Below are 23,554 nucleotides of genomic sequence, written 5' to 3' on the forward strand. Positions count from 1 at the left end.
TTCTCTTTGTTAGGGTGTTTTAGGTGGATTTGTCATTTGTGGTGCTTTCAATGTTATTATTTAATATCATAAAAGGCCTTGAACAATAATAATGTTTTTCCTTATAAGACATAAAAGGAATGGTGGTGTAGTGGTTTCATGGCTTAAGAGCAATCATGAGGTCAAGTGTTCGACTCGCATATCCCACATTTATTGATAAGAACTGTGACGATTAGCAGTAGCGATGACTTGGGGTCAATCGCAGCCGTCTGTTAATATTTATCAGATGACACCTGCACTCCTGAGTTCTGTGTTTTTTATTGTGTCTTTTGAAAAACAAATCCCTTGAAAATATTCAATTTTTCATATATAATTTGTATGATTGAATATTTCATTAATAGATGTGTTATTTATTAGTGAACGCATTCATACAATTTGAGTAGATTCTGAACCAATTAATAAGCCACCAGTTCAAATTGTGTTGTCAATTGAAAGATAGATGGTGCCGATCCTAATTAATTCGGTTTCTACGTATACTTGGGATTTTTATTTTACAAATAAGATGTTAAATGAAAATTGAATGGTTGTAACTCTCATTAATTGGTGTGTAAAAAGTATATATAGTATTGGTTATTGTTATGAACAAACACTGAAATTAAGCACAAATAGCTTTAAACAAGTAATTTTTATATACTAAAATTGATTATCATCCTATTAAACCAGCCATAAGTTAGGTTGCATTACATGTTTGCTTGACATACTAAACTTTATACAAAAATACTTCTTAAAAATGAATGCTGATAGATAGATGGGTAATATAATAACAAAACTAACCAAATCCTAAAAGATAAACAGCTTTAGGGTAATAAAAGCCCAAAGCAAACCCTAGAACCAACTACATAAACCCTAAATCTGGTTGTCTACCTCTCCTCCGAGTTGAACTTATTCCATGCTTCCTGGAAATGTGAAAACAAAACTAATTTAAGCATATAAATCATTTGCAAAAGAAGAAAGGTAACTGCATTAAAAAGCAAGGCCTTCAAATATCCTTTATAACCTTAAACTTGCTCATTTTAGCAAAACTATGTTGCAAATTTGATACCTTTTAAGGAGCTCGTAGATTTTTCATAACTTAAGGTGTTTAAAATTCTAATAAATACGATGCCATAACCCACTACAACATTAGCTAACCCCCCCCCCCACCCCCCACCCCCCAAACTCAATTCCACCAACTCAAAACACATACACAGTGCATGGCAAACAAAATCTGCTACTGGGCACATGAAATTTTGCTTATATTTTGAAAATGAAGGAACATATACCTTTAGAAGATCAAAGACTTTTTCACATATGTACTTCTGATGAATTGAAGCACCTCTCTGTTGCAACTTGTCAGGATGCACATAAAGCGTTGCTTTTCTGTATGCTTTTTTCACATCAGCTGCTGTAATAACCTCTGTCAGATGAATCGATTGCCAGCCGCTGTTTTGCCCCAATATCTGCAAACAATTGTCAAGTTTAACTCTTTAACATCCACAAGTTAAAAAAATAAATATCAAAACAGTGTCCTATGGAAGTATCTTGTTAAGGATTAGGTAAATGCCTCGTGTCTTTCATGCTTCAATCGTGCCTCACATCCTTATTTCCATTTTCAAAGTCCAAACAGTCGATCCGAACCGCTCAACATGATATTCATATTAAAATGTGTTTGGAGACCAAATTTTTATTTTTTGTACTATTTTTTTGATAGGAACAAAATCACTGTTTTTGGATGGTCCAGAATCTTCTGAAATACAGTGATTTTGTACCCATCTACAAAAATAGTAAAAAAAATACAAAAAATATAAAATTTGGTCTCCAATCACTTTATAATATGGAGATCATGTTAAGCTGTTCGGATCGACGGTTTAGACTTTGAAAACGAAGAAGATGAGGATGTGAGGCATGAAAAACACAAGGTATTGAATCCTGCTCCTTGTAAAATATAGGTAAGCAAAAGATTAGAAGTCAAGAGTTTCAAAAATATCTCTCACATATTGGAGGGTAGAGAGCAAGGCACGTAGATTGCCTTCTTTGCCTGAAGACCATCTCTTGACCTCTGCATCAAGGTGTTCAGCAATTCTCTGTGCACCCACAATAGCAAGAAAATCAGTTGCATGTCAAAAACTCACCCTTTCAAGTTCTATCAAAAGCAAATTATATTAGAGAGAGAGGAGTATACATCTCTTTCCGACTGCTCTCTCTGAGCCATAATGTCACGCCGGTTCTTCTCAGCAAGTGCTTTCGCCTGAATTAAATAAATAATTGAAAATTAGAATATGAAGGGAAAAAAAATATATATGTAAATTGGGAAAGGGCAAAGTAGGGAACAATAAAACATCATATCTTACAGCACGCTCAGCAGTTCTCTGTTGCCTCTCCAATCTAGCTTTATGTCTTAAGGCCGATTCACCATGTCCTACATTTTATTGTTGTTGTTATTATAAGATCAGAACACACAAAAAAAAAAAAAAGTAAAACTGAAGCTAAATGTTAAAAGCAGTCTACCTTGATTGAGAGCACTATCTGACTGGGTCCTCTTAAAATGGACTTCTTGTGCATGATCCTACATTGTAAAAGCATATAAAAACATTTTTACTAACACCAAATAGTACATAAAAAATAAACAAACTGTTGCAGGCATTTACCAAGGTTTCACTAAACTTAAACCAAAATTCAAAACACCCTAATCTCCAACAGGGACACAGCCAATTTTTTTCCAAATAAGGGTCAGGTACCATACCCAATGTTTTGTTCCATACAATAATCACATCAAAGGTATGAAGTGTAATTAGGGGGTCAACAATAGAACAATCCTCGTAATTTAATTGATGTCAAACATGAACTTCCTTAAAGCTATATAACATCAAAAATAACGCATTAATGTATATAATATAGAAAAAAAAAATAGGAATACTGAACCCCATTAAGTACACCTGGATCTGCCTATGATTAAGATAATCAAACAATAACCAACCAAACAAGTCAGTGCTTTCTCTTTACTCTGATTAGTGTTTCACATTTTTACCAGTCAAGTATAATATCAGAATATGAGCATACAAGTAGTAGTACTGCACAATACCTGAGATGAGATCCTGTTGAAGGACTTGTAGCGCTCAAGGCGGTCCCGCTCTTTCTCAGCATCAGCCTTGGCCTTCTCGATGGCTCTCTCTCTGGCCTCTGCCGTGGCCCGCTCCACAGCTGCCCTCTCAGCCCTCAGACGTGCATCCCGGGCATTCCTCTCCCCCTCTCTCTCCTTCTTCTCCTCCTCCCCCTTCGACCTCCGCTTCTCAAATCCCTCTCCACCGCCACCTCTGCTGTTCATCTCTTCTTTTTCTCTGTTTTCCACTGCCCTCTGTCTGGCAGCAGTGATGCGCTCTAATGCAATGCGCTCCGCCCTCTCTTGTGTGGCCCGCTCCATCGCCAGCCTGTCCTTCTCTCTCTCCCGCTTCCTCTCCTCCTCCTCCCTCTCTCTTTCTCTATCCTCAATTTCCCTCCCCTTCCTGGCCCTCCTGTCCCTCTCCCTTTCTCTCTCCTCATCAGATTTCCTCCGGTCCTCGTCAGACTTTCTACCTTCTGTTTTTCTTTCTCTTTCCTTCACACGTCTCTCACGTTCTCTCTCATCGTCTGACTTTCTTGCCTCTGATTTTCTCTCTTTTGCCTTCTCCCCATGCAATTTGGTCACCTTATCTTTCTCCTCTGCTCTTTCCCTCTCTAACCGTCTCGTCTCAGCTTCGACCCTCATTGCCATCTCTTTCTCTTCTCTTTCCTTTTCCATCCTTCTCAGTTTTTCTCTCTCTTCCTTTTCTTTTTCCATCCTTTGTTTCTCTTTCTCTTCTTCAAGCTTCTTCTCCATCTCTTTCTGTTCCCTTTCTTTCACCATTCTCTCCCTCTCTTTCTGCTCCCTTTCTTGCTCTATTTTCTCCCTCTCTTTCTGTTCTCTTTCTCTTTCTATCCTCTCCTTCTCCCTCTCTTCTTCAAGTTTTCTAACTCGTTCTCTTTCTTCCTCTCTCTCTTCTTCCAGCTTTCTAACTTTTTCCCTCTCTAGCTCTCTCTCCTCTTCAAGTTTTCTAACTCTTTCTCTCTCCCATTCTCTCTCTTCTTCAAGCTTTCTTATCCTTTGTCTATCTTTTTCTATTTCCTCTTCTAATTTTCTCTCCCTTTCCTTTTCTTTCTCCCTTTCCTTTTCTTTCTCCAACTTGCGTGCCATCTCTCTCTCCCTTTGCTTCTCTTCTTCTAGTTTTTTTACTCTTTCTCTCTCTTGTTCCATCTCTTCTTCCAGCTTTCTCACCCTCTCCCTCTCTTTTTCTATTTCCTCCTCTAATTTTCTTTCTCTTTCCTTTTCTTCGTCTAATTTTCTCACCATCTCCTTCTCTTTCATTTTCTCTTCTTGTCTATCCTCTTCTAGTTTCCTCTCTCTTTCTCTCTCTTCTGCGAACGTCCTTTGCTTCTCTTCCCTTTCCTTCTCCAATCTCTCTCTTTCACTTTCTTCTTTTTCCCATTTCTTCATCCTCTCTCTTTCTAGTCTTTCTTCCTCTTCAGCCATTATTCTTTCTCGTTCCCTCCTCTCTTTTTCCTCCCTCTCCTTTTCCATCTGCAATTCCCTTTCTCTTTCTTCTTCCAAGCGTGCCCTTTCTTTCTCTTCTTCCAATTGAAGTGCTCTCTCTTTCTCTTCTTCCAAGCGTGCCCTTTCTTTCTCTTCTTCCAATTGAAGTGCTCTCTCTTTCTCTTCTTCCAATTGAAGTGCCCTTTCTTTCTCCTCTTCTTCTTCAATTTCTTTCTCTCTCTGCCTCTCTTTTTCTAGTTCTTCGCTCTCCCTTTGTCTTTTTGTTTCCTCGTCTAATTTCATTCTGTCCTCTTCTTCTATTTCCACCCCAACTTTCATTTCATATCCCTTACCGCCTTCAATTTCTTCCTCAACTTCTCCTGAATTTTCTTTATCTTCCCCCTTCAAGATCACATTAGCATCTTCTTTTGATGCTTCGGTATCATCATCTCCTGTAATTTTTCCTGCCAGTTGCAAGTTTTCAGTATCATTCACATCTGCATTGAAATTTCCAGTCAATCCCGCTTCAGTCAATGGCAATCCATTGATTTGCACCGATTCGCTATTTGTTTCCACCAAGGGTTCATTTCCAGTCATTCCTACTTTATTCTCTCTTTCCTTTGTTGGCTGATCTATTGAAGTCAATTCATGAAATTCCTCATCTGATCTCCACTTCCCAGATTTCTCCAATTCACGAGTGCCTTGAGTTGCCGCAACTCCTCCCTGTAACTTCATAAATTCTCTGCTCTTACTGAAATTCGAAGCCAAACTAATAGATCGCAACACTCTCGGCTTCTCCCCCTCAGAATTCTCCAAATTTTCTTCTTTAACATGCTTTTTCTTCAGGGGCAACTCGGTAATTTTACCCTCGCGCTTTTTCTCATGCAACTCCTTGGCTGTCTTTAGTCTTGCCTGTGCAAATTCCATTGCCTCCTTCATGGCATCCAATTCAGACCCAAAACCTGGTGGAAGGGACTCACTTTTCGAAAATGTATTTGGCCTTGATTTCAATTTTGGTTTCTCCCTCCTGTCAAGCTTCAAATTCGGCACAAAATCAAAATTTGGCGGCAAAGAATCACTTTTCAAAATTGTCTTTGGCTTCACTTGCTGAGTCAATTGTGGCTCTTCGGCTTCTGTACTGAAATTCGAAACAGAAACAGATTTTTGAAATGCATTTGTTCTCTGCCTCTCATTTATTAAAGTTTTCGGGGCTGGAGGTGGCAAGTTTGCGGATCGGGTTAGGAGATTGACATCAGCTACATCCAAAAACGGCACACCATGTGAAACTTGTTCTTTGCTAGATATAAATTGACTATTCACAGAGGATTTAGGGTTAGGTTTCACACTGCTTTCGTCAGTAACTGTATCCTCAATGACAACGAGATGTTCAGGTAATGGGTTGTTGGGTTCAATAACAAAAGTAAAACCCGTTTGGGGCTGAGATACAGATGCAGTTGTGTGAAGCAATTCGTGGGCCCGGGTTCTGCTTGACTTGTTGTAGGATGTGTTGTACTCCTTCGGGATCTCATCAGAAGCCGCAGAGAAGTTTTCATCCTCCAAATATGGAATGTTATCCTCATTAGAGTATTCTTGGATAAATTCTGATGGGTCTATGGTCTGTGGGCCCGACCTACCCTTGACCGATGACCTAAAATTTTTAAAGAAACGTTAAGAAGCGGATAATTTAATATATGCTAGACAATTTACAGGTGTTAAATTTTATTTTAAGTCTAATGAAATTCCTTTATTTTTATTTCAGAAAATTTTAAATGTGTATACCGCATTGCATGAGATGTTCGAGTAGCTGAGGTGTTTTATGGACGGCGCATATCATTACCATGTATGACAATCAATCAACCTTATCACCTTCACAAGGTAAATAACAATACTACAGATAGAAAATGTATGATTCCCTAATGTACATTTCAGGGGAGAATGCAATCAATTTTCTGTCTGCATGCAATACCAAATACCAAATCTGAAGGGTAAAAATGCAAAACATGTTTTTTGAATAGGAACTCCCGCGCAAAAATTTATAAATAAAAAGGCGCGGATCATTGGTAAACAAAACACTCTAGCGGAAAATTTAGATTGACAATTTGTATTACAAACAAGATCAATAAAATTATACATGCACATTTTCAGTATAAAAACTACCATTTATTTTGAAACATGGAGAATAATTGGCGAATAAAATTTTCCCCTTGAAATTTAGACTGCAATTTACAACTTCTAAAAACAAAAGCTGCATTCTATGACCTTCGGGTAAAAGTGATGACTTTAAACAGCATTTTATTATGAATTTGTACAGTCCAAACTGCATTCTAGAGTCAAATGAAAAGGACCTACAACCTCAACAGTATCTCACCTACAAGTTCTTTGCCAATTATATAATACACCAAAAGAGTTTAAGCAAAAGACTAAATTAGCAATGTTATTTTCGTAATTTTCCTTTTCACCTCTTTTTTTTTCGTTTATTTCTTGTGCCTCCGTGAAAATTATAAAAAGATTTATGCTTTCTAACTTCTTCAATAAACTAATTCAAAAGAGGAAATCAAATATTTTTTATTTTTAACATAATTTCACCAAAACTCAATTCTAAATTACATAACTTTCTTCCTACTTGGCTAACTTATCCACTATTAAAGTCTGAAAACCCAATAAATAAATAAAAATTCCCATGTCAAGTTGAAGCTTCCTTTAATTACACAGAAAACAAAACCCACAACCCCCACACAAAAAATACCACCAAAATTAGTAAAAAGAAAATAGAAACCACACCTTCCATTAGTAGAAGCGAAATGCATGTCAATCTCTCCTTCATCACTTTCTCCCCTTCCAAACAGCTCCTCATATGGAACCGCAAAATCAGAGAAGTCGCATCTCCCAAAGATCTCCCCGTACTCCACACCATTCACGTTCTCCCCACTCGCACAATCCCAGCCGTCCATCTGCCCCGTCGGAAGATCAAGAAACGGGATGGAGCAAGAGACCGAGACGCCGCCAAACACCTCAGCATAGTCGTCAGGTACGCCAGAGAACGGTACGGCGTGTCTAGGGGGTCCACCAAACACGTCATCGTAGTTGGTCGTTGGAGGAGGAGGCTTCTTGGCCCGGCGGCGCTGGTGGTGGTGGTGACGCGATGCTGCTGTGCGGTGACGGAGGGAGGTTTCCTCCAGTTCTTCCTCCATATGAACCAGAGATTTCACACTTTACAGGAATTTTTCTAGGGTTTAAAGAAGTGGGTTTTCGTCTTTGGGTGTGCAAAGAAGAGAGAGAGGAGCAGAGGTGGGAATTGTTTTTTTTCTACTATTTTTTTGTTTTCAATTTTGGATGTGTGAAGAGAGAAGAGGAGAAGAGGTGAAGAGAGAGCAGTGGGCCAGTAGATAACAGTCAGCGCCTCAGGGGAGACAGCTTTCTTTCTTTTTCTCTCTCTTCTCGGGTCCTTTTCCAATGCCTATCACCTAAGGTAACAGCATATTTCTGTTTATATATAAACCGTCCGATCAGAGTTTATCGGACCGGAATGGCCGTGTTCTAATCAGACGGTTATTATCTATACATAAATATATTTGTACCTCAGAGGCTATGGAATCCGATCATTTTCAGAATTTTATTAAGGTTTAAATGATGTTTGAAAATTTTGCTGCGTGTCCTTACAAGTCTCTTTTATTTGCTTCATGTCGTTGTAATGTTTTATTTTTTTTTTAAGAATTGTAAATAATTGTATGCATGTTAAAAAATCAAAATATAGGCGGAACCGACGAATATTTCATTTAAATAATTTTTCATTGGTGTTTTTTTTTTTAATTTCAATAAATGTGTATCACGAAGCTGTTGAGTTAGACGGGATGTAATTGAGGGGCATACAATTAAAAAATATATATATGTAGTCTTTAATTATTTATCTCAACTTGTTTTTATCAAAGTTAAATGTATACACAGTAAAAAAAATTATATAATATTCAAATATATATTGAACAATAAATAATTAAGTATATATTTCAAAAGATTTTAGAAACGAGTTTGAAAATTCTGAACAACAGTTAAAAGTTAAAACAATGAAAATAAGTCAACTATCAATAATTTTGTTTTAACTTTTAACTGAAATAAACAAATATGTTTTGATAGCATAGACAAGTGTTTATTTATTTTTTGAAAATCTTCACAGAAACTGTAAAGTTGTGAGGAGAACTTTCAACTTTTGGTAACTAACAATTTAGAACTTTTTCAACAAGTATTTATTAATAAGATCTATATATACGTATTAAAGTGTATCAAAAGTTCATTACAGATATGTATGCATTTTTATAACAAAAGATGTATAGTCTAAAGGTTATGAAAAGTTCATGAGAATATTTAGCAAAGAGTCTATTGGTTATTCATGAAGTAAAAAAAACAACATTTCGTGTTGTCTTTTTTTTATTAATTCAGATGTTTTGGCTTTTAGGTTGGAGAGAGAGAGAGAGAGAGATTGAAACGTTGGAAAAGGGTACAAACAAAATTGGGGGCGGAGATGGGGCCCAAGAATTAGTGCTTATGGAGCCCAAACGGCACGTCAGCTATGAATCCCAACTCGACTTTCCTCTGTGTCTTTCTCTGCCTTCAATTATTTCTGAAATTCCTTAATTGGCTAAACATGCAATCCTGGCTCCTCTCCTGCGGAAGCGTATCCTCCGCGAAGACGGAGTCGTTCTATGTGGAGCTTTTAATCTAGTTCATTCGTTTTGAATTGAGCGGACCAGATCAGATCTTGCTTGAATTAAAAAAAAAAATTCTCAAACTTTGCGCTGCCCTCAGAGGATACGCTTCCTGCTCGCTCGATTCAAAACGAACGGACCAAATTAAAAGCCCCGTACAGCTCCGCAGAGGATACGCTTCCCCTCTCCTGCTGGTCTCATATAATGCTAAAAAATAATGAAGGATTAATTTTTCTTATATCTTCGCATACTTTCCTAATTTTTCAATTTTTTATATACTCGTGGATACTTAGATTTATCTAATCTATTTATTAATTCTTAAAACTTTTTTTATTTTTTATCTATTTCTCATTTTAACTATTTTAACATTAATTGTAGTTAAAACTGATTAAAATAATATATTAAAATATTCTTTCATATTTTATTTTATATGTTACTTTTAATTATGGAATTCAAATTTATCTTTTAGTTTTCTTGCGTTCTCTTGTGCTTTTTCTTTTTTATGTGCTTCGCTTTTGTTTTTCTAATAGTGAAATATCTTACACTTTCTTGTTCTTCCTCTCTTATGTTTTCTCTTTTATTTTCCAGCTTTCTCTAGTCTCTATACCGAGCTCTTCTTTTTTTTTTTGTCTCTTGCTAGTTTATGTTTTCGTTCCGGAACAAAAGTAATTAAAGTAGAAACTATCAAATCAATAAATCAATAAAATGTTGCATTATTTTGCTCCAAAAATTTGAGTTAACATTTTCATATTCAATTTCCCAAGACAAGAGATGAAGAACGTACTATAAATTTTTAAGTAATTGATAACTTCATAGTTTTAATCAAGAAAAAAAAAAGATAAAAGAGGAGTACAATCTGAACAAAGGTTTTAAAAAAAGCACAATGTATACAACAACAACAACCAAATTTTTAGTTTCAAGAGTAAATAATTGGAAAAAACAAATTCAGATAATGAATAATTAATTCTATAGCAAATAAAAAAGTAAACATAGTAAGAGATTTATTAATTATAAATAATATAATAAAGTCTTAAAGGTAATTAACATAAAATTGAAGAAATTTTCGAGATTAAATAGTTTTCTTCTTTATATAATTTTATTGTGAAATTCATATAATTGCAGGGCTTATCGATGCAATATTGTCATGTGAATTGCACTGTACATGTTATTGACTGCACATGGATCCATTAGGTTTTTAAAAAATTATCTAAAAAATAGTGAAACTCGTTTTAAAAAAAAAATCGAGCTGCTTTGCATTGAAAAGAAAAAAAGAGATGCAACAAGCTGAAGTGCTTAGCAATTAGCACGACAAAAAGCAAATTTAAACTCCTGAAAGAGAATATTTTCGAAAAGAAGTAGCTTTTGAAAGAAAAAGGCATATTTACAGCGTTCAATTGCTCGTTGTTTAAAGTAAAAGAAATAAATATTGGTTACGCACAAAACTAAATTAGCATTCATGTTTATAAAACTATGAGAACCTATGACATCAAGAATGGCATACAATTATTATTATTATTATTATTATTATTATTATTATTATTATTATTTTGCGCGAAAAGGCTTTTCTTTCCCCCCAAAATCTACTATTTACAAGGTCTTATCCAGAGACTACAAAACATTATCTGTGTTTTTTTCCCCTCTTTTATTCGCGTTATTTTATGCAATTAAAATGCTTAAGAGGCAAAAAAAAATTAGCAAATTTTTCGGGGTGTCCAACTTTAACTTCTATTTGTTTTTTGCCACTTAAATTGACTTGTCTGATTTGGATCGCTGCATTAACTTTTATTCACATCAAGTCATTCTTCACGTTTTAAATTAAAAATATAAAAGATGTCTTTTCAAAAATCAAACTACATAATTGCAAATTTTTGGGTTTTCGTGCTTCCCATTTAAAGAATATAACAGATATATAATATATTGAATAATGTTAATGCACCTCATTGATAGTATGAGCTACCAGTGTTTAGCATTTGGCTTAGGTTTGAAGCCTACATACTATGACCGGTTTGAAAACGTTTATTTATGTCACAGATTATATTTTAAAATTATTTGTTAATTAATTCAGATAAATTTTGTGGTTAAAGGTGTCAATGGGTACGATAAATTTTTATCCATATCTATCATATCAAATAATACGGTACAAATAAATGGATAAAAAAAATTACCAAAAGTTTTGAGGTTCCAATTTAGAGGTGTCAATGAATACGGTACGAATTGGGTGGAGACATTTTCATATTCATACTCATTAAAAATTATTTTACCCATATCCACTAAAAAATAATCTTATCCTACCATATCCTTATCAGTTAATATTATTGGATAACAAAACAGTAGCGGGTGAATAACATATAATACTAATAAAATAATTAGTTTTATTATATTTTACAAATTAAACATAAAAAACTTATTCATTTCCCACATATGTAATTGCATTTGTAATAAAAAAATTAAAAATAAATGTGCAATCAATTTCAATTGAATTGTTTTTATAAAAGAAGAATATTAAAAAACACAAATATATATTTAGGTGGATTAGAAATTGAATTGAATATATATTTAGATTTTATAATTACCCTGTAGTAACATATACGAAATAGTCATTATCCATATCCTTACTCATTTGGTTAACGAAAAAAATATTATTCATATCCAATAAACTAATAATTTTTTTTTTACTAATATCCACCTTATCGAATACAGTACAAATCGAATAAACAACTAAAAAGATACTATTGACACTCCTATTCCAATTCCAACATTATTGCAGTTGGAGTTTCAATTTTAAAAGATGTCTACCGACTTATACTTAATACAACAGGCTGCATTAATTTTATTATATGCTTTACCTTTAATTACTCAACGGATCGTCTCATTAATTAATTCACCACAACATTAACATAGGATATATCAAAGGCCAAGAGGATGACGATAAGCACACCAGCTTGGGTCCGATGGCCATTGAATCCAAAGTGGTTTCAATGGGTTCGCTCACCATCATATTTGTTTTAGGATTCGTGCGCACGAATTTTAAAGCATACGCAAAAGTGCGGGCGCGAATCCTAAAGCAGATCCGATGATGAGCGAATCCATTGGAACCACTTTGAGTCCAATAGCCATCGCACCCAAGCTCTTCTCGACGATAAGAGCTAAACGTTAAAGGGAGAGACTAATTTCTGATTGATATTAGCATTAGAAAAAATATTAAAATTTCTTAATAATGATTTAATTTGACAATCTCAATAATAACTTTTTATATCTAATAATAGAATAAGATAGAATAATAATTATGGTCATGTTGTTAGCCATCTACATTGACTGTGCATTTATTTTTATCCAATTTAAAAATTATTTGAGATTCCATAAAATATCATTAAATATGAATAATTTCGAATATCGATTTATTTTACAAATGTCAAAATTTACATCAAAGTTTATGTTTTTTAAATGTATTAAATATTAAATACATTTCTACTTATCTGTTCCGAGTTATGTTTAACTTTTGTCAAATTTATCTAATAAATATTGTCGTCGACTGATCTTCATCTTTATAAGAAATATTAGTTTGTTCAACACCATACAACATGACACCAATTTAAGGTCCGTGATTGATTACAATGGGTTTTTCATTGCTGCAAAAAAATTTTTTTGATGAATACAACACGTTTAACGGTACGGTACGGTACATCTTTGAACGTGTTGTGTTGGTACTTAAACGTACATTGCTATTTTTTTTAAGATTTAGTTAATTTATTACTTTAAAAAACTAGAAAAAAAATTCAGAAAATTAGAAATAAATTAAATTACATTATTTTGTATATTTCATTTTTTTTTAAAAATATTTTATGGTATACTTGTTTTGGTACAAAGAAATTGAAAATTCTAAAGTGAAAATAGTTATCGGCTGTGAGCTTGTGACTATGACCAATTGACCAGTAGCCAAATGCCAAAGAATTTGAAATGCTGTGAACCGTTGTAAGATTTTAATTTTTTAATATTCGTATCTCGACATGTCATATTGTGTCGTGTCAGACCTTAGACAGTGTCAATTTTCAGAAAATTTAAACACAACATGGTTAAGAATATAGTATGAACACATCTTGACACAACGTTTAACAAAACATACCGTATTGTACCGTGCATACCGATATATATGCCCAGCATATTGTACTTTTACAATACTCTATCTCTGTGTTTTGGATCAAGAAATAAATAAAAATTAAATTCTTTCCGTGATATGCTCACACAAAATATTAACTTCTTTGATTTATTAATCTATATCATTTTATCTCAATTTGATTAAATTCTAATAAACGGTTAGATATTATACGTGGAGTTATTATCTGTTATTTTTATGGTCATGTCCTGAAGAGTAATAATTTCGGATTATATTGATGATAATTTTAAATTTTGCACGTTTGAGAAGGAATACACTTAAAGACAATGTTCTGCGCGATTTGGATATTATCTTTTTAACTTAAATTATTCAAATTTCTGAAAATTTACCTCACCAATCTTAAATGTATCGATTTTCCACCTAGAATGATATCTGAGTCATCCATTTTAATTTAGCATGAATTTTAAAATAGACTTCTCTATATTTCAAATAAGCACAAAATTAAATTTGATGACAGTCGGTCAGGTACTTTAAAAGATATTCTATCTGCACGGAGGATAATATGACACATCCAGCACAACCTGGCTTTTTAAAAAAATTAATGCATAGAACATGTGTCTGTACATAGTAGGATCCACTAATTTATTTACATCCATAATTGATTTTATTTTTATTGTACTTTGAATTTCTGTAAAATTTATATCATTAGGAGTTTGAACTTTGAACCCTTAAATATTTCATTTAAAACATATGCAAATATTCAACATATTATTTATTACTCAAAGAAAAGGTATTAATCCAAATAAGTACAATTTCAAATTTTCCCTATCAGAAAAAAAGAAAAGAAAAGAGAGGATTGAAATGTTCATCAATGAATCATTTTAGGATAAACAAATACATATCTATTCTTGTAATGCAATGTAAAAAATAAAATTGATGGTCATATCAGGATAATAATTAAAAAGAAAAAAAATTGTATCATCAGTATGTTTGTACTCTAAATAGCCCTCTCATTTGCATTAAGCATTCATTATATGAATCACATTTTAATTATGATTTGTCGTATGGGACCAATGTCCGTTTAATTTGCATTCGAAATTACGTTTCAGTTGGGATATAGCTACCGTGAGTAAATCATAATACAATTTTTAAGAGGATTGAGCATTGATAGGATCAGTAAAAGATTCAGCTGAATTCTTGCATTTGATATTTTATTTCATTCATAAAATTAATTGTATTTTAATTTTCAGCATAATTATTGCTCTTAGAAAATTAATTGATTAATTTGCCTAAAAAAATATTTATTAACTCTTATAGTATAAAACATGTAATTCCTTAGTTTACAAAAAAAATATTTCAAGAAGAGAAAAATGTTGATAAAATATTCTTAACAAATTACAAATGAAGTGGAAACAACTCCATATTACAAATCAAAACATCTAATATGTAAAAAATTAAAAATATATATAGTATGATCATAAAGACGAACTTTACTAACCAAACCATAAGCATGCATTTCACAAATTGACTTGTCACCAAGACGATGATTTAATGGTAACTGTAATTTTCTACGATAAGTTCCGTGGTTCCAATTCGAACACAATTGTAATGAAGTAAGGAAATCTAATAGGCATCGGATTAAAATTCAGTCCGATGTAAAGGAGCCGTCCAATCAACATTAAAATTTGTGCACAATGTTGATTGGACGGCTTCGACATGATATTTGATCAAATTTGATCTGATATTCTGATGTCTCCAATTCCAATTCCAATTTCAATTATTCTTAATTTTTCAAATGTAGACTTTGGATCCCATTCAGAAAATTATTGTTAAATTTTCAAAATATAGTATTGTAACCAATACGGCAATAACAAGAAAGTTGAACCACAGACTTGAAATCTTTCCAAGCGTACTTTGCTTGCATAATCAATTACAAATATTTGAAGCAAAGGGATTTCATTTCATTTATATGCGTTGGTTAGAGCTTATACATCGTTCAAGTTATGAAGCATATATATTGCCAAACTCCATATCACAACCATAACATATTAAATTAAACTTAAAGGCGTCACAATCACCAAACTAAACACATTCACTGTCCACTTTTGCCACAGAAGAGCAACCAATTTGTCTCATTTCAAATCCAGATTCTATGATGTTAACTGTTCCATTATTCAACAATACCAATCATTATTTAGTGTGATCTAAGATTTTAATGGAGGATTTTTTTTGTTTAGTTTTGTTTCTATGCAGAAAAAATAGTATAAGCTATATTTAAATAGATGAGGGTTAAAATACCTTCATTTTTTGTGTCTCCATCATGCCTCCATTTTTAAATACTTTAATAACTCAAAATTTAAAATTTAAAAGTCAAAATAAAACTGTTAGATATGATCTACATCATTTTATCTATACACGTGTACAAAATTATGACATTTCAACTTTATTTTTGTTGTCATCAAGAGCTTGTAAAAGTGTACTAATGTGGATAATTTCTAAACATTGATTTTTCAAATGATTGATTCACATAAAAACAAAATCAAAATGTAATATATATTTTTATGAATACATAGATAAAATAACATAGATCACATCTAATGGTTTTATTTTGATGTTTATGATTTAAATTTTGATTTATTAACGCTTTTAAAATGAAAGCACGGTGGATGCACAAAAAATGAAGGCATTTGAACCCTCTTCATTTAAATATTAGATTAATTATTGGAACACAGGGAGGATCTCTCTTTTTTTTTTTTTATTTGCAAATTTCAAACATTATTTGTACTTCAAGTTCATGTATATTAATTATAAGGCAAAGTGCTATGCGTAGCACTAATCGGCCAATACTACTTCTTCAAAATTTCAATTTTTAAGTTTTCAATGATACGTTATGAGTCACAGGCTTAGTGCAATGACATGAACTTTTGTCTCTCTATTAATAGACATAGGTTTAATTTTCAAAAATAGCTTCTAAAAAAATATCGGAGTATATGGAACCATTTAATAATAAAATAAATTCAATGATACGTTCGGTCTATATTTCAAAATTAGAATTCAATTTATTTATCTTGTCTCCTTTTTATGAGGGACGGACCCATGTAAATTTTTGTAATTTTTAGTTTCAAATTTGTATACTAGATTATATTTAATTGAATCATTATTTTTTTAATATTTTATTCCGAATTTTAGAAATTATAAAATCTCACATAAAATGATCTCGTGGAAATGCATAAAATTAAAAGTTTGAATAAGAATTTAGATTTCAAAATTTAAAATATAAATAAAAAAAATGTGTGATACTTTATGATAATAACAAAATTTTGGTATCGGAAGTCTCTTTATTCATTTTTTGGGTCCATTTTGGTGAATTCATATCATCCATGTAACTGTTTGTTGAAGTTCGAATCCGATTTATTCATTTTACATTGGCATGAATCATAATAAAATCACTTCTTAAATTTCTATATAGATCCGAATTTTAAATATATAATTCAAATCAAACGGTCCGTTTCTAAACTCTTCGATTACATTATTTTAGACGATAGTTACTCCATAAAATTTTCAAATTTTTTATAATTAGACATGATTTTGCTATATAATTTAAGTAAAATATTATGTATATTATAAAAGTAATCTTCATACTTTTTGTGAAAATTTTATATGATTTGAAAGTCTATCTTCGCCCCTAATGAGATGTGAGAGATTAAAAAAATAAAGAAATATAATAATAAGTCTGAATATTAATGGTTTTTTTTTTCATGTTAGATATTGAAGCCTAGGCTTAGACAAATTTTGTTTTGCATTATTTTTCTTTTCTGAGTTTTAAATAATACATGACAGAATTACAATTGGTAGTACAATTTAAGTCATGACATGCTTTATGATCCAAGTTGTGGAATTAGTTATGACAAAAAAAATATACATGTGTGAATTATATTGTTATACATTTTTTTAGTTTGCGGTTGGCAGGTCATTATTCTTGAGAGGGATTTATCTCCCAGTACATAATTTCATTATAAATTATAAGTTTTTTTTTTTTTTTTCTGTTCAATGAACTCATGCTTGGTTCGTTTCCAAATCTATGCTGTTTGTACGGACACCGAATTATTTGGATTTATGTAGGGAAATTTTTCTTGATGGAGATGTTAGACCAAACTCTCTTTGCACTAATGTTTTTTTGTTCTTTCGGTAAGGACAGATTCATCATCATCAAAAAGGAAACCTTTTTTCCTTGGATGGTTTTGTCCGGAATGGAGGTGAATATTCTGATTTGAATGATTCCTCAAAGGTAGCAATCGTTGAAGGAGAAAATTAAACATTTTTGCCCTGTAAAAAGAAAAATAACATGCATACCCCTGTAAAAAAAAGAAAGAAAGATGGTATATATACAGGGTAATAGCTGACTAAAAACTTGGGAAATATTACAAACCTTACAACACTTGAAACAGACGAGAGACGCAAGAAATGTAAAAGAAAATATCAAGCACTCGTAAAAACCTGCCATTAATTGAATCCACATTCTCTGCATTAATGCCCCGTTTGAATTAATCTCTAGAATGTCTGATTAAAATTCCAGGCTAATACGGTCAACGGCTATAGCACGGGACCTTTAATATTTGTGCAATCTTAAATCACACGGTATTGATCATAACTCAAAATTTTATACAAATTCCCATTAATTTTGAGTTCGGATCCTCTAAAGTAACTCAAATTTTGAGTTTATATCCGACCTGTCCAATCAAAATCCGGATGAATCTGGTCCGAAATATAATGTACGCAATTCCTTTAATATTTGTGCTAAAACAAATCGTACAGTCCAGATCTAAACTTAGAATTTGAGTTACCTCAGCTGTTACATAACTTGTTTTCCATTATTCGAGAAAATAGAAGTAAAAAATCCCTACTATATCATGGTAACATTTTCCTTATTGACCAAAGTAATAAATATGATACGTTTAGGGTTTACATGCAAATGATTCCAAATAGCTAATTTAAACCATTCAAACTAATTTATTTTATAAGTGATGTGTTTACATATACATTTTTTATTTTTTTAATTTATTTTAGTACCAAGTCAAGCATTAAAAAATATTTTAAAAAAAACTTAAAAACACTCACATATGACCGTTTAACTGGATATACTAAATAAATACGAAAAATTATAAATTATGAGTAGATCAATTTGAATGATTTGAATTCACTATTTGTAGTTAATTATAGGGAAAATTGGTTATTTGCCAATTGCCACTCCAAAACCTTCCAATGATTAAAATGCCACTCTAAACTTTGAAATTGTCAAAATGCTACTCTAAACTTGATTAATTCCTAATTTTGCCATTTATACTAAATTCTTATACTATTTTTATTAAAAATTAACTAAAAAATACTATTTTGAAATACGTATTTCAGAATTGCACAACCCATACATAAATACGTATTTCAAAACAGTATTTTTCAGTTAATTTGTAATAAAAAATAGTATAATAATTGAGTATAAATGACAAAATAACAAATTAATGAAGTTTGGAGTGACATTTTTACAATTTCAAAGTTTAGAGTGGCATTTTGACAATTTGAAAATTTTAGAGTGGCATTTTGACAATTTTTCCTTAATTATATAAATTTTGAAATTGATATTATACAAACTGAAATCACAGATATCACACTCCATAATAATTATCATTTAACATTTTACGAACCAGATCTACCGAGGTGGCTAATAATGGAGGCAGAAACAAACAAGTACCGCTTCCACCAAAGAAAGTACAATTTCTTCGTTAATTCCACCGCTGGGGTCGCTTTAATTTGCCCTATTGCAGTAACTCAAAACTTATAATTTTTCTCCACATAACTGTTAAACTTCAATTTCATTCAATTTAGCCTATTTTAAATTCAAACTACGCACGAGTTATATACATTATTTTTTAATTATTTCTTCCTAAATCCGTATTCAGTTATCTTTATATTGCAAAATTTATAATTTCTTATTTTTAATATTTTTTTTTTTGAGTAAAGGTCGGATGTCAAGTCACCTAACTATTTAATATCTTTGTAATATATAATAAAGGATTTTTCACATCTGGGTTTAGAACTCATGACTTCTCATAAGGAGATCATGTGCCTTCTTATTTTTAATATTTATTATAACATTTATAATATCTATACAGTAATACAATTTAAAAAAAAACGTATTATATGATTTTTTTTTTATATATGATAGTTGAATAAATTAAAGACTTCGACAAACTTAAAAGAGTTTCTAGTGACTTGATTTTGTCATGCCTCCAATTTTAACATATTTAATAACAATTTATTTTAAAATCCAACTAATTATTAATAAACCAATCTGAATGCATGTTGAATCGCGAAATGAATCATGAATGTGTTTACAACTCATTATAAACACATAGGTTGCGTTCAGTCAGGAATTTCAGTACTCTCAAAACTTTTTAGTGCTTTTAATTGTTTGAACGCATGAGTTCATAATGACTTGTTAATGCATGAGTTCAAGAAATAAGTATGATGTTGTCGAACTTTGTTAAAAAAAATATTGTTAAATTTTTTGAAAATCAGGGTTCGGACGCAGAGAGAAAAAGAGCAGAATTTTATTTTTAGTAGAAATGTATTAAGTTTTTTGTAAAGAATAAAATATATGAAACTTTTGTAGAAATCATTTGGTTTATTTAGGCAATTTCTTTAAGGATTCGGTTCTATAAAATTTGTATGCAGATTAGACATTTTTTGTGGCTAAAAATTAAGATATGCATACAAATATATTTTTCCAGTGCATTAAAAAAATTGACATCATTCTCCTTCCCAAGAAAACATTTAATATATTTCCAACATAAAAAGTTCTGTTTTTAAGAAAAAAAATAAGGGACTAACTCTTATTTAGTTGATTAAGTACATAAACTTAAAGTCTTTGCGATGTGCAAAAAAGGAAAACGAAAAGAAAAGGCCAAAAAAAAAAATTATAATTTAGCTAAATCATGAAAGTGAAATGGGCTGATCTTATTGATAAAATGCGTGAACTATGCCATTTTCACACTAAATTTTATCAATTTGATGGTCTATAAATGTGAGAGACAGATTAGCTACATCTACCTAGATTGAGGAAATGAAGCTCATGCTGTCATGCTCATGCACAGCACCTCAAATATATGTGTTGATCTATGATAAAGGAGAACAGTATTGGAGATTTATGTTGCATAAAGGAGAACAGTATTGGAAATTTGATGGTCTCAGGTACCGCATAAATAGAGCTCATAATTAAGTTTACGGTTCAGATTTATTTCCAGTCAGATCAAAGTCAATCTGATATCTATTTAAAAATAGATAGTCTGCTTTAAAATTCGTATCAAGTTAAAACATCGGTTTGAATTTAGTAATTGAATATGCGGTATAAGAGATGACCCCAATTCATCCCCAATCCCCTGATCAGAAAATTGAATAGCAGATGCTACGGTTTTTTTTTTTTTTGTGTGTGTGTGTGTGTGTAAGGAAACTTAATTAGCAGTGGCTGTTAAGCTATATATTAATAAAGTAGCTTACATGCCAACTTCTTATTAGTTAAGTAAAAATCTTTTTTTTAACTTTAGAAGAAAGAACGAGCAAGGATTTTTTATTTTGAAAGTAGCATGTGGGTATTCATTTCATTCATCATGAAACAACTTTCTTTAATGAGTATTAGTTATGTACTATTCGGAATAGTATAATGCTTGGATCATATTCCTTTTGAAATAGTAATACTAATTCGTTGTTTTAATAAAATATTAATGAGTATGGCTAATATAACATCAGTGTTATTTCAGTCTATATAATACCAACTTCAAAACCTATCAAATCGAGTTCAAATGGTGAATCCAAACCGTTCAAACCGATCTACTTTATTAGTTGTGCGTTTACATGTAAAATTTATAAGTTTTTGAGTTCATTTGGTATTAAGTCAAGCGGTTAAATGTGTGAGTTTTTAAGTTAATTTTAATACATTCATTTTTCAATTTTTTTGTCACTTGATTTGATACTAAAATAACTCGAAAATATAAAAAATTTGCATGAAAACACATCACTCATAAAGTAAATTAGTTTGAACGGTTTGGATTCACCATTTGAACTCGATTTGATAGGTTTTGGAGTTGGTATTATATAAACTGAAATGACACGGATGTTATATTAGCCATACTCAATATTAATTAATTAACAAAATAGTGTTAATCCAATACTATCCTACCCGACAAAAAAAAATAAACGTATTGAGATCATATTATGAAAATAACTTGTTTTAAATAAGTGATATTAGCATGCATTCAAACTTATCTCTTCTAAATATGAGCATAGTTAAAATATCTTATGTTTTTTCATGTCTCATCATATCTAATATTTTCTATTTCTGTTTTCAGGGTCTACACATTCGATTCGAACCGTTCAATATGATATCCATATTAAAATGTATTTAGAGACCAACTTTTATAATTTTATAAAATTTATTGCTATTTTTCAAAAAGATACAAAATCACAGTTTCTGAATGATCTAGAAAAAAATATTTTTCTACTTATCTAAACAAATAATAAAAAATTTAAAAAACGAAAAATATAATCTCCAAATATATTTTAATATAAAAATTATATCAAGGATAAACTATTTAAATTTTGAAAAAGCACCACGAGGCATGAGCCATTTTAACCATCCCATGTAAATATTGATTTTACAATACGAAGTTACGAACTCTGAATTATATAATCTCAAGTTTTTCTGTGACAACTCAAGCTGTTGTGCCCCACCTGGCCACCACCTAAATAAATAATTGTTCAATTCGAATACCAATCTGCTAATAAACAACACCAGAAACAACATACGTGTGGGCCCATTAATTATTGCCCGACATTGTCATTGCATTGCATGGAGAGTCATTTCGTTCAAATTTACTTTTTATTGGTTGTTTGAATGAATGACATCACTATTTTTATTTTAAATATTTAACAATTCTAAGTCCATTATTCTAAATACATGCTACTATGTATTTAAACGCAAGTTTTCATAATTTATCATTTTTAAAAAAATATTTTATTTAAGTGTAACACATAATTTATGACCTCTTAAAAAATTAATATTTTTGAGCGACGAATGATAGCTGCCTTAATATATGCGTTAACGAAAGACTTATGAGAACAAGTACTCAATAAAGTTGTTAGCACATGCATTGAAACAAATGTCATCAATACTTCAGCAAAAATTAAGATATTTCATAGACAGGACGCGAATCTTATGCATTGAAAAAATAAATATAAATTATTAAAAATTTTAAAAATAAAAACATTGTTATCGTTCATTTAAAAAAATTATGATCGATTAAAAAATTCCTTCATGCTTGTGGCTACTTCCAAGTTATATATAATAATAAAATAATTCTATCAACATTCTTTTAATATTACTTGATTGGCTAAAGTCATGGAGGTGTTTGTATATTCATTAAATTAATAGGCGGAGAATCTGGTGAAATATATAATCCAATCTTTATCTTTATTGAGCAACCAACTTCAGAAGGCTTTTCTAATTATTATGTCGGACATAATTTACTTAATTAATTAACTCACCTATGTCTTTCGACAATTAAATATTTAAGGCTCGTCTCCCCGATTTTTTTATTTTTATCCAAAATTTAAATTAAATTTCAAAAATTAACCGGTTTGGCTGTGAAATTTTAAATCTACCCAAACCGGTTAACGGTTAACCGGACCCTGAGTTCGGTTAACGGTTTAGCGGACCAAGGGTTCGGTTAACCGTTTAGCGGACCAACACAATGGGTTCGGTTAACCGTTTAGCGGACCAAGGGTTCGGTTAACGGTTTTAAAGATTGATGAACGGTTCGGTTAATTTTTGAAATTAAATTTAATTTTCGGATATAAATAAAAAAATCAGAGATAAGGGAGTGCGTGATTAATTTCTTTATATTAAATAAGTGAAAACTGTATAATTAAAAAAATTGTAATTAAAGAAATATAATATAAAATTAGTTCATCAAGGCGAGTTAACTTTGTCATGAGAGATAAAATTAATGTATTTTACTTACGATGCGTTGCATATAAAATTATTTATAGTCAGGATTTTTATCAGGGATAGGTCAAAAAAATTACTAATAAGATAAGCGGGTTGCTGATTGTCGTAAATTAATCAAT

General features: G+C 31.3%; 1 protein-coding gene across 1 annotated transcript; it reads right to left on the minus strand.

Annotated features, from left to right (window-relative positions):
• Positions 1–662: 662 nt before the first annotated feature.
• On the minus strand, positions 663–7,959 carry LOC144547110 (uncharacterized). Its single transcript, XM_078295718.1, has 8 exons — positions 7,346–7,959; positions 3,101–6,212; positions 2,527–2,584; positions 2,370–2,437; positions 2,201–2,266; positions 2,013–2,102; positions 1,302–1,478; positions 663–935 (listed from the first exon to the last, which is right to left on the minus strand). The coding sequence occupies exons 1-8, from the start codon at positions 7,753–7,755 to the stop codon at positions 900–902; spliced, it is 4,017 nt and encodes a 1,338-aa protein (XP_078151844.1). The 5' UTR covers positions 7,756–7,959; the 3' UTR covers positions 663–899.
• Between the last annotated feature and the right edge of the window lie 15,595 nt (positions 7,960–23,554).

The sequence above is a fragment of the Carex rostrata genome, chromosome 30 (assembly GCF_964058835.1).
Source record: "Carex rostrata chromosome 30, lpCarRost1.2, whole genome shotgun sequence".
Classification (NCBI taxonomy): domain Eukaryota; kingdom Viridiplantae; phylum Streptophyta; class Magnoliopsida; order Poales; family Cyperaceae; genus Carex; species Carex rostrata.

Bases quoted from the DNA above. Each gene is read 5' to 3' on its own strand.
- LOC144547110 (XM_078295718.1), bottom strand. From the start codon at position 7,755: ATGGAGGAAGAACTGGAGGAAACCTCCCTCCGTCACCGCACAGCAGCA. The intron at 2,585-3,100 runs GTATTGTGCAGT...TTTACAATGTAG, and splicing joins TCAACAGGATCTCATCTCAG to GATCATGCACAAGAAGTCCA. The intron at 2,438-2,526 runs GTAGACTGCTTT...AATAAAATGTAG, and splicing joins AGATAGTGCTCTCAATCAAG to GACATGGTGAATCGGCCTTA.